This window comes from Misgurnus anguillicaudatus, chromosome 12 (assembly GCF_027580225.2).
Source record: "Misgurnus anguillicaudatus chromosome 12, ASM2758022v2, whole genome shotgun sequence".
Classification (NCBI taxonomy): Eukaryota; Metazoa; Chordata; class Actinopteri; order Cypriniformes; family Cobitidae; genus Misgurnus; species Misgurnus anguillicaudatus.
In genome coordinates this window covers 8,117,098-8,129,150 of record NC_073348.2, presented here as the reverse complement: position 1 = coordinate 8,129,150, position 12,053 = coordinate 8,117,098, and the positions used below count along the sequence as shown (strand labels likewise).

The window sequence follows — 12,053 nt, the reverse complement described above, 5'->3', positions numbered from 1 at the left end:
TATGAAACCAGTGCTTTCCAGATGTGGACCCATAACCCTGTTATATGTCATAAATAATGTATCTGGAGTAAATGGATTAGTGATAACTCGATGTATAGAAGGTGGACCCAAACGACCTGTGATGCAAAATTTTATTTTCAAACACAAGGGATTTTTTCTTTTTGATATGGGTGTGTGGGATCAGATGTGATCCACTGACGTGTCTCAAAGGGGCCATTGTCAGAATTTAATTGTTGTTCCCCCACACCCCACATTTATATATTTGATATATTTTCATAGAACCTTGTATATTTCTTTATTGTTATACTCGGATGATTAATGAAGCAATGATACGGTTCATTTATCTTGCATTTACTAAGTTGAGATTGAGTTGTGACATTTTCCCTTGACTATGCACAAAAGCTAGACATGGGCTGGTCAGTCCAGGTCATGAAGTACGACCAGACTTCCCTGTTCTAATCTCCCTTTCCCCGTTTACACAATACAACTGTCTAAGCATTATTATTTATGTATCCGTATCCAGACGTTCCTGTGAAGGGATTGTTCTCCAGACATGTTTGCTCAATAACTGCCCACATGATTCTTCTAGACATTATCAAATGTTTATCAGGTGACCAGTGCTTCCTTTCTGTACACTATATAAGCTGAAGCCTGTCTAATAAACTTTGGTCTATGTTTGAACTGCATCTCGGTGTCAGTGTCTTTCATGGCCCCTGATATATATCAGAACTCTCTGCTGCTCACCTCAGACCTCGTCTCTTTACTACAGATTCAACGAAAACTTCATACCTCTAGACCTGCTTAGACTTAGCTTCTAACAGTGGGTTTTAGTTTTACTCCTTTTATTTGTCTTTGTTTTTAAGCAGTTTATTTTAATAGTGACACAACTTTACATTAATTGTGTTAATGACAACAAAATACTACTTAATGATACTAATGCTGCGTTCCAGGCAGGTTTTGAGCCCGCAAATCACGACTTCAAAACCACGACTCAGTCAAGACTCAAAACTTGGAGTAGGACTACGCGTTGCCTGGAACGCAGCATAATATTTATTATAGCGTATCTTCTTTCCCGATGACACGACGTAGCTTGCATTGCATCTTGGACACAGTAGTCTATAAACTTCTACAACGTTTGAGACGCTTTGTGAAAAGGACTACATTTCCCATAATGCCCCGCCCAACGCTCGCTGGAGAAACCGGAAGCGCGAATTTGAAACGCTGAACCAACGACGCGGGACCTTTTGTTTGTATTGTGAAGAGCTGTATAATAAAGCAAGGTAAGTTAAGATACTTTTCTTTTTAAATCTGAACGTATACAAATGATTTAAAGGATGTTTTAGGCTAGAAGTGCTAGTATTTATTTGCCATGATCTATAACGGTCGGTAAACGTGCGTGCTTGCATTGATCTAAGTTAACGTTACATGAGACAAAGAACTATTAAAAGAATGAGTAAAATGTTTGAATCTTTGAAAAATAAATTAAACCCACAAAGAAGCAAACTCAAGACAAGATGTTTTGGTTTTAAAACAACAAATCAGCATTTCTTGGAAATCATAACTGATAGCAAAGTGACTGTTTTTACTATTGTTTCTTAGTAAAACGCTTGAAACCCTGTTATTTAATGTAAGTTACCAAAAAGACGCGTTCCAGATCAACTAATAAAATGTAAGATTGTTTACTATTCTATATAAAGATTTCTTCAGTGGACAGTGCTTGGTATTTTACAAGATTTTTAAAACCTATTTAATTCCTAGGAGTCATACAGTTTGTCTTTATTGTTTGCCCTTTATTTTACCTTTCTTAAAGTAAAAAAAAACCCTCATGTTTTTGTTTTGTTTGCAGAAATCATGTACACATTATCAGCTTTAGAAGTTGATGTCATTCCTGCAGTCTTTGTGAAGAATGATGCGAGTTAAATTTATTTCATTTGAACAACCTAACAGGTTAAACGGTAAACAAATCTGTGTATTTGATATGACTTTGATAGATATTGTTACAACTTGGAAAACAACAGACCAAACCAGTCAGAGACAGCGATGTGAGGACATCAACAGAAAATAAAGTAAGATTATGAATATTATGTTTATTATTTATCTTTGTGCAATTTGATTTGGAGTATTGAATGCATCTAATTAGGGATGTCCCGATCAGGTTTTTTGCCCTCGAATCTGAGTCATTTGATTTTGAGTATCTGCCGGTACAGAGTCCCGATCCGATACTTCTACAATACATAAAAAAGAGCAAAAAAAAAACAGATCCAGGATGTTCCTTATGTCATGCCGCACACGTTGCTGTTTCTATGTGGACTCAAAAGGGTCTAAGGGCACACTCACATTATCCAAACCAAACAATACCCCAGCGCGATTGTCACCCCTCCCAACTCCCCCAGATGCACGCACTCACACTGTACTTTTATCGATCCGAGTCTGGGCGCGCTTTCGTCATTAAGATGCGATTGTTTTGAAGTAAAGCGCTCTCTTAACACTGGAACCCACCGTAATGATAAGTATGTGTTTTTTATTCAGAGTCGTTTGGTGCGCGATTACAGACAGCCCTCTCACAGACAGCCCTCTCACTCGGACATTCACGTAACCCGGCTGCGCGCATCAAAAGGTTTTTACGGAAGCAGATGAAGGTGAGTGGTCGCGCAACTGACGTCTTCACCTTTTGAAACGCGCCCAAGTGAACTGCGCTCCAGCCCACCTCTGCAACCCAGCCGGGGCGCGGCACAGAGCGATCACACTAGTCAGACAAACCAGGCTTTGGGGGTTAAACGCGCCCGAGCGCAGTTTGGTTTGGATAGTGTGAGTACACCCTAACTCTGTGCCAGCGCATAACTATAGATGTGTTAAAAAGTAATGAGAATATAGTAGGGTTGTGCCGATAGACGATAGTATCGTGTATCGACGATCTTCAAACCTATCGCCAATGGCAGGCTTTCATGGTGATAGTCATGACGATAGTTGGCGAATGTATTATTATCATCATAGTTTTACATTAACATGCACATTGCATGCTTTCCCCGCATGAGGGTTTGTGGATGTGACGCAATGAATGTTGTTGGAGAGATTCCTTCTTGCACGCACATGGACTTAATGCGCGCGTCTTGGACTCCTTCTAGCACCTGAAATAAATCCAGCGCGTCATAAGCAGCTGCGCTTCTCTCTGTCTCACATGCATGCGCTCTCGCATCTGTCCGAAGTCTAAACATAAACTAAAGTAGTAATCATTATGTATTTGTTTAGTTTCATGCGAGCTGAGGCAAACTATCCCTTTTGTTTAAAATAACCTGCTGCATATTGGCGCCTCTCTCACTCGTGGACATGCAGAGAGCTGCGTTCTGTCCGAAGTCAGGTCACTAGGTAGTAATCCTGCTTATAATGTGCATTTCAAGGAGTTGTAGCAATACATCCCTCATGTTTAAAATATGATCGCGTTCCGCTGGACCAATGTGTTTAAAAAGGCACCTCATGAGAGCACCACTGCTTGACACGTGTAGCCTTCTGCAACAGCACTAAACAAATGCATTAAATTGTTTGATTGCACGCGCGTGTGTGCCTAAGTGCATTTTTTTTACAGTCAGTAAGTAATCATGTTAAATAATCATGATTATGACTTTTCCCATAATTGAGCAGCCCTAGCAGGGCTAACATGTTCGAGGGGTAACATGTTTAATCCTGATTACAGCAAAGGCACTGGTGTGTTTCAATGACATTTTGGACCTCTGGTAGGATTTTATAAGTTTCAATTTTAAAGCTGTGCCACAGGTTGACCCAAACTTTAAAACCTGAACTTTAAATGATGCAAATCTATGGGTCTGACACCCTATATGCATTTGTTGCACATGTCATTATGCACAATTGATCAAACTTTGAAGGAAGTTATAAGAATCAACCTCCTTGACTAATTCTAAGCATAAGATAGGCTACCCAAAAACACTCAATTAACAAGAAAACAACATACTGATTCAGCAATATGTCTTATAAATTATCCATAGGGCCCGATTTCCGATCACGTGATCGAATCGGGACATCCCTACATCTGATGTGACTTAAAAGTGGCCGCATGTTTTTAAAATGATCTCTGAAATTTACAAGCACATTTTCACATGTCTTGAACTGAATGTTAAAAGTCTCTGTTCTTGGACTGTTGGTGTTTTGTACTATGTGCTTCATGTCCTCACTTTTGCATTTTATGTTAATGCATTTTCTAACTGTATGTGTTTGCTACTATTCTAGATGCTGTAAGAAGTCCTTTATGTGCACAGAGATGAAGGTTGAAAAGTTACTAAAACACACTCATATTAGGCACGGTTCCTTGAATCGTGCCTGAGCTCGCTTTCATCATTAGGATGCGATTGTTTGCAGAACACAAGAAGTAAAGCACTGTCAATGTGAGTCAAACAACTGCTCGACTGAGGAGTTGAAGAGAGAAGGGCAGCTGCACATTTCTAAAATTGTGGTAAGCTTAATCAAACCACCCATGCTTTAATTTGACAGAATCCATTTTGTAATAAGGTATTTTTACTTGTATTTTGTAGAAAGCACTCTGTCGGCTACACAACTCGGAGGCAAATTGTAGGCACTATCACCAGGAGCAGAGGTATGGATGAAAGATAAAGCCTAAAATGCATTCTGTTGTTTCCGAAGCAAATAAACACATTTGTTTTAATTTAATACATTTTGCTTCTATAGATTAAGCTCACCACATAATGGGAAGGACACCTCATTTTTAGTGGGAGCACTGGCTACAAGCCTGGAGTTGCACAATGAAGGCCTTGATAAAAATTAATTTGGTAAGTAATTTTCATTTGTGGTTGTTGTTATTTCTATTTTTGTATAGTTTTGTGTGTATTTTGCTTTTAACAAACCTCACTCACTTGTTTCTAGTGGCCTGCAAGACATTACCAGAGCTAGCCAGTGTGGCCACATCACGGTGTGACCAGAGGAGGAAGAGGGTAAGATAGATTAGAATTAGTTTCTGTTCTAATTCTTTATTTCTGTTTCATAAGTATAAACTGTAATGATGTTCATTATTCTTGTTATATACAACAGTTGTGTTTCAGCTCTTGGAGTCAAACCCAGTGTACTAGCTGTGGACAAAGTGGGCTTCTGAAGGGGAATCACCACTGACATGATTTCAGATGAAGAATACAATGCTGTTGATGGAGTGTCGGGTGGATTGTGAGACCTTCATCGTTCTGCAGTCAGGCGCTCCGCAATCTGTGTGCTAAGCTGCAGCTGCAACTGTGTGTGTTCAAACTATGCAGCGTTGCATCACAGTCTGCAATCTGAATTGCTGTCTAACAGAATGCCACCGCTTACCTATGACCCCAAGGCAGCAAAATGAACACATTTGATGCCAAATGTGATCCCAACAACATAATCGTTGGCTTTTTTTTGACTTTGTGTGTATTTATTTTTCCTATGCTTTATTAATAAAACTCTTAAATTTTATCAACATGTCTCTCCCAAATGTCTGTTTTCTTTCCCTAATATTTTTTTATTAATGCCCTTAGCCCATGGTATACGTTACATAGTCTTTATAATATTAGCCTTCATGACACATAAATTTTTTGTTATATCTCATATAATATATCTAATATAAACCTTAATTTTATTAAATAATAAAAGGGAGGCGTTTATTCTAAATAGTATTATAATTGCCCAGACTGGCAAATCGCAACAAATATATCTGCCCATGACAGATGCTATTTCTGTTTTAAAAGTTGTTGCTACCGAAACTGCTCATTTTTAATACGTACATTTAAACTTGTGTGCAAATAGTATAAAATAGTGAGTTTATTCAATATAAAATACATTAGGTCCCCTGTTAAATAGTGAAGTGTGACATCTGTTTAATTGCAACTACATTTCTTTCCATGAGAAGATTTCAGGGGTTTAAACTTAAACTATTATGTTTATTTAATGCATTGAAATGTTTTAGTTGGTTCAGTTATATTGTCTTTTACTAAATGACTTTATAACATTACATAACATTTTAGTGCAATAATACTTGTACAACTTTTAGTTTTAAACGGCAAAATCTTTTATGAAGAACTTTTTTGATGGTAAGAACTGTTGTTTTAGTGTAATTGTAAATTTTGTCAGTACATTCAAAGTTATTCAGAATTTAAAATATTTCCTAAAAGTTAAAGCAGATAAACACATGTCACACTTCACCATCAAACTGGGGACCAAAGACATTTTGTGAAGTCACTAACATGATCATGCCTAAATTTGGTGCTTAAACTGCTCATTTCTAAGATACACATTTTAACTTCTGTCCAAATAGTATAAAATAGTGAGTTTCTTCAAGATAAAATACATTAGGTCCCCTGTTAAATAGTGAAGTGTGAAGTGTGTGTTTCCTAAAAGTCAAAACAGATAAACACATGTCACACTTCACCATCAAACTGGGGACCAAAGACATTTTGTGAAGTCACTAACATGATCATGCCTAAATTTGGTGCTTCAACTGCTCATTTCTAAGATACACATTTTAATTTCTGTCCAAATAGTATAAAATAGTGAGTTTCTTCAAGATAAAATACATTAGGTCCCCTGTTAAATAGTGTAGTGTGACATCTGTTTAATTGCAATTACATTTCTTGCCATGAGAAAAGATTTCAGGGGTTTAAACTTAAACTATTATGTTTATTTAATGCCTTGAAATGTTTTAGTTGGTTCAGTTATATTGTCTTTTACTAAATTACTTTATAACATAACATTTTAGTGCAATAATCCTTGTACAACTTTTAGCTTTAAACTTCAAAATCTTTTATGAAGAACTTTTTTGATGGTAAGAACTGTTGTTTTAGTGTCATTGTAAATTTTGTCAATACATTCACAGTTATTCAGAATCTAAAATATTTCCTAAAATTCAAAGCAAATAAACACATGTCACACTTCACCATCAAACTGGGGACCAAAGACATTTTGCGAAGTCACTACTATGTAGTAAACAATTTTACAAACATTACATTTTAAGAGTTTTGACACTTTTGTATTAAAGATATTTAAGACACCTTTATGTACACTGTCAAAAATTCTGTGTTTTTTGTCAAATCAACATATATTTTTATGTTACTTTAAGTTGAATAATTGCAACCTGTTTTTGTAAGTTATGTCAACTTATCACAATTAAAAATAGTAGGTTAAATTGGCTTGCAAAACCAAGTTGTTTTTTTATTATTGTATATGTTATGTTTGGAGAGTTTGAAAAACTTGTTCCTTAGATAAGCAGCCTGTTAAATAGTCTTTATTCAGATTCAGAGTCTCTCAGAGCCATTCAATGAATAGCGAGGTGTGAACGTCGTGTGTTAATGGGTAGTTACAGTTCCTGCTCCAGCCTACAGAGGTGCTGCTGAGTATGAGTGTTTACACAAACACACATGTAGGTCCCCATTTGGTAAAAATTAAAAAAAATTTACCAGACTGTTTTTCACTTGATTTTAGCATGATTTAAAGCATGACCAACAGGGGACCTGGAAAATGTCCCCTCTTTGCTTTATGGTCCCCTGTTGGTGAGTGTGTAACGACACCAAAGTCCCCACTTAGATAGGTAGGCAAGTACACACACACACACACACACACACACACACACACACACACACACACAAAGTGAATAAAAAAACAATAATTAAATAATAAATTATATCACACATGCATTTTTATTTTACAGGCTATGTCTACAGATTGATGGACTTCCTGTTTGAAAAGGTGATCCTTGATCCTCTTCCCTACATGGAGGAGATTCACAACATCAAGGTCCCAGAAACACTCTCATACCAGTATGAGAGACCCTCCATGGAAGAAGCCATCTCGAGACATAAATCGCGGTTCAGTCAAGGGGAGGCCTAAATCCAACGTAACTGCCTGCCGCGTCAGGAAACTCTTGCCGTATACGTTGGACGACGCAAGATGGGATAACAACTCTGTTACTCCTGCCCAAATAGCCCCAGCACCAGCTCACAAAACTTCTGTATGCCAAGTGCCTGTAACGCCTACAGTAAAAGATTTAATTTACAGAGTTTTTATATTTTGTTAATTTATAATAAAACTTTTAAAACATTGCTGCTTTTTTAATATATTTTTAAGACAATAAAGTGTGTTTACTTTTACTTGTGGTGTCTTGATCAAAAACTTATTTTACTGAAAACACAGTAATTGTAAGAGTTCTATGACATAATATGAATCTTACTGTTCTATTCCCCTCAAGGGGATCGCACACCGGCCGCGCAGCTCGGCGCAGCGCCGCGTCGCATCGCGCCTAGGATAACTCGGAGGTATTGTAAACCGGAAGTGCACATTAAATAGCGCGAGCTTCGTCAGATAACGTCTATTTCAAAATGTAAAATATACGTTAGCAGCCAATGTTAATCATTATTGATGTGGGACACTTATGATGTTATTTAATGTTAAACTATGTGAGTGGCGCTCTGTGGCGCGACAGGGATTAGAACAACTTCCTGAGTCACAGCTGGACGGCGCGGACAGGCGCCACCTGGCGGCGCCGGTGTGCGTACACTCATAGAAAACAATGTGTTACATTTTTTTAGAACGGCGCGGCGCTGCGCGGCCGGTGTGCGATCCCCTTCAGTCTCAGGGGACCATAATCAGCTCGGTAAATATTTAATGCATTCTGTAGTGAATACATATTCAGGCATACTGGTTCAAAGCCTGGGTGATGGGTCATGCAGGTAAGTGTGTCTGGTACCTGGTTCATCCTTCTAACGACCTAAAAAACAAAAACAGTAATTACATAACGTACACACTTTTACTGAAAATAATAATTCTGTGCATCTGACTTACTTTGGGAATCTCCATATAGCAAATATTTTCTTGCTCTGTTGGCATGACAACACACTTTTCACAGGTACACCTACAGAATATTGATAGTAAGTGATTAGTTGTGATTTTATTTTTTTACATGCAGTGTAACTGGCTATGTAAACTTGTTAAAATTGACTATAAAAAACAACCAATCATAATCGCGATGAACTTACAAGACAACGCATTTTTTATAATATAACGGAGATACGTAACATTACAACATTACATGTTTATAAGGTTTACGTGGTTTGTGAGGCTTTTGTAGTAAGAATAGCTTTAACTTTGATGATAATTATTTGAATTTTGAAATAATAACTTCCAGTAACATCTTCAGTTACATTAGAGGCACAGCAACCTCACGAGTATATTTGCAAAATAAAAAGTTAGTAATAAAGATTTACCACGCTGTAACAGGCTGGAGCATCCTCCTTATTTGAGGTGTGGGTTCGTCGTCTTGATATTCTGGATCAGACTCTGGCTCGAACATATAAGGGAGAATCCTGCCGGCTAGCATGTTTCAATATACCGTAGGTGGTTTTCAAAACAATTCCATGCGTGTAGTGACGTTGAAAGTTAGGTTACGTTGCAAAACTGTCATCCAATCATGGCACTGGGCGTTACCTTCCTAGTCTTCGACGTGGCCCGCCCATCTAATCCGACTGTTTCTCAAGACTGCCTCAGAACCACGGTAAAAAACAGCTTATTACTAATGAACTATGATGTTTTTAAATGTAAAAACAATGCGAAATGCATAAATAGACATCAATCAACGTCATAAAGCAATAAAATCGACCAATTCACGGCCCCTTTAATGGAAAATATTGCTAGGGACAATTCAGTCTTCCCTCAATATTGGTAGGGACCATAGGTAGGGAAACAGCTTCCCTATCCTGTCATATTTGTCTCTGTCCAAAAGCTTTGTTTTACCACCCAAAAACAACAGAAAAATCACATATGGCATTTAATGGTAAATTCGTGTGGTACTGTACAACAAAAAGTGCTGTGGTAATCCTGTCATATTTGTCTCTGTTCAAATGCTATGGGTTTTATCATACAAAAACAACAGAAAAAAACACATATGACATCTAATGGTAAATTCGTGTGGTACTGTACAACAGAAAGCGCTGTGGTAATCCTGTCATACACAGGATTACCACAGGACATTTTTGTAAGGGTAGTTCGGCCAAAAACGATATTAAACCCATTATTTACTCACCCCCAAGCTGTCCAAGTTGCATATGTCCATCGTTTTTCAGACAAACACATTTTCGGATATTTTAGAAAATATTTTAGATCTTTCTGTTGATTAAATGTAATGTTACGGGGTCCAGCAATAGTCCACGAACTTCAAGTCCAAAAAAAGTGCGTCTATCCTTCACAAATTAAATCCAAACGGCTCCAGGATGATAAACAAAGGTTTTCTGAGGGTAATCCGTGCGGTGTTGTTGTAGAAATATCCATATTTAAAATGTTATTAACGTAATTAACTACCTTCCGGTAGCGCCGCCATCTTAGAGTCATCCGCATTCAGGATGAGCGCTTACGCAGCATACAGCGGTTTCTCTGCTGCTGCTCTGTCCCCCGCCCTCCGAATTTGTCATACGTCACTAAGAAAAGTGCGTACACTACGCTAATACTCTCCCCTGGGTGTAAGATGGCGGCGCTACCGGAAGCTAGTTAATTACGTTAATACAATTTTAAATATGGATATTTCTACAACAACACCGCACGGATTACCCTCAGAAGACCTTTGTTTATCATCCTGGAGCCGTTTGGATTTAATTTGTGAAGGATGGACGCACTTTTTTTGGACTTGAAGGTCGTGGACTATTGCTGGATCCCATAAGATTACATTTAACAGGGTTCCCGCAGGGTCTTAAAAAGTCTTAAAAAGTCTGAAATTTAGAAAGTTAAATTTAAGGCCATAAAAAGTCTTAAAAATGGCCAGATTTTCACCCTAGGTCTTAAATTTAATTAACCCAAGTCTTAAATTTCTTACCTCCATTTATTCCCGAAAAGGTTGTCAGAAAAAATAAAATGGTAAATTAAAATGCTGTAGAACTAATCAGTGACGGAGGAAGAATGTATTTGATGGGTGGGCCTCTAAAAAGAAAAGTTCTGCACTTTGCGTGTACCCTGAATGTCTCTTCAATCCAGTTTTAATCATTATTTTTTAAAGAGGATACAAATGTAGGCTATTATAATCCACGCAATTCATGCCATAAGCTATATTTCAGGTGTTGTGATCCGACTGTATACTGTAGGTTTGATAATATTTGGGGCGGGTTTACGTTGGCTCACGGTCGGTGATCATTCTAATGCCACCATCTTCCCGATATCTTGCCTATTAGCTACCGATCTCCATAAGACATCTCACTGAGGCACTTTATGTCGGGTAAGTACATGCGCCCCAACGTCGGTAAGAGCTAATTTGCTGTTTGGGTGAACACAAGACACTTTATTTAACAACCACACACAGCAAATTGTGGTGATAATAAAACCAAAATGTGTGAAAGTTTATATGTTTATGGGGTGGTTTCCTGGACATGGATTAGGCAAGTCCTAGACTAAAATAAATTTAGGAGCTGTCCAAACTGAAAACAACCTGCACTGACATATATTAAAATACATCAGTGCCCTTTGTTTTGCCTCAAACTGCACAAAAGTAATGTTTTTTGTAAGGCATGTTTGTTAAAACAAGTTATATTTCATAATTAAACTTAGGACTAGTCCTGGCTTAAGCTAATCCTTGTCCGGGAAACCGCCCCATAAGCTTTATGTTTATATAGTTTTTGGAATATACAAATTTGCAGAAAATTGCCACTCACTAACTAAATGCTCACCACAGTTTTAAAAATATAATAAGTTAAAGTTAGTTTTAAATTGAAAATGCATTAATGATAACAAAAGATAAGTCTTTAAGAACAGAATCTTGTTAAATGCATTAATGATAACAAAAGATAAGTCTTTACAGACAGAATCTTGTTAAATGCATTAATGATAACAAAAGATAAGTCTTTACAGACAGAATTTTGTTAAATGCATTAATGATAACAAAAGATAAGTCTTTACAGACAGAATCTTGTTAAATGCATTAATGATAACAAAAGATAAGTCTTTATAGACAGAATCTTGTTTTTTAATCAATTATTTATTTTGTAGGCTACTGAAGATATAGTATGCATTGTATTTAGTATTTATGCATACATAAGCAT

General features: G+C 37.3%; 1 protein-coding gene and 2 long non-coding RNA genes across 4 annotated transcripts in view; 2 read left to right on the top strand and 1 right to left on the bottom strand.

Moving 5' to 3' along the window:
• The window catches only part of LOC129413439 (uncharacterized), a 30,541-nt gene extending 22,529 nt beyond the window's left edge, over positions 1-8,012 (top strand). Inside the window, exon 11 of the mRNA XM_073873673.1 lies at positions 7,688-8,012. Within this exon, the coding sequence (XP_073729774.1) occupies positions 7,688-7,866 (179 nt within the window). The 3' untranslated portion in view covers positions 7,867-8,012. The remainder of the gene's footprint in view (positions 1-7,687) is intronic.
• On the top strand, positions 988-5,494 carry LOC141368991 (uncharacterized). 2 transcript variants are annotated; one of them, XR_012372419.1, is made up of 7 exons: positions 988-1,280; positions 1,992-2,066; positions 4,243-4,465; positions 4,545-4,606; positions 4,699-4,799; positions 4,894-4,961; positions 5,059-5,494. It is a non-coding gene; the product is annotated as an uncharacterized lncRNA (long non-coding RNA). The 2 variants fall into 2 exon arrangements; XR_012372418.1 differs by having other exon boundaries at positions 995-2,066; positions 5,059-5,492.
• A 593-nt stretch (positions 8,013-8,605) lies between the features above and the next one.
• Positions 8,606-9,634, bottom strand: LOC141369157 (uncharacterized). Its single transcript, XR_012372725.1, has 3 exons — positions 9,240-9,634; positions 8,818-8,887; positions 8,606-8,743 (listed from the first exon to the last, which is right to left on the bottom strand). It is a non-coding gene; the product is annotated as an uncharacterized lncRNA (long non-coding RNA).
• Positions 9,635-12,053: the final 2,419 nt, after the last annotated feature.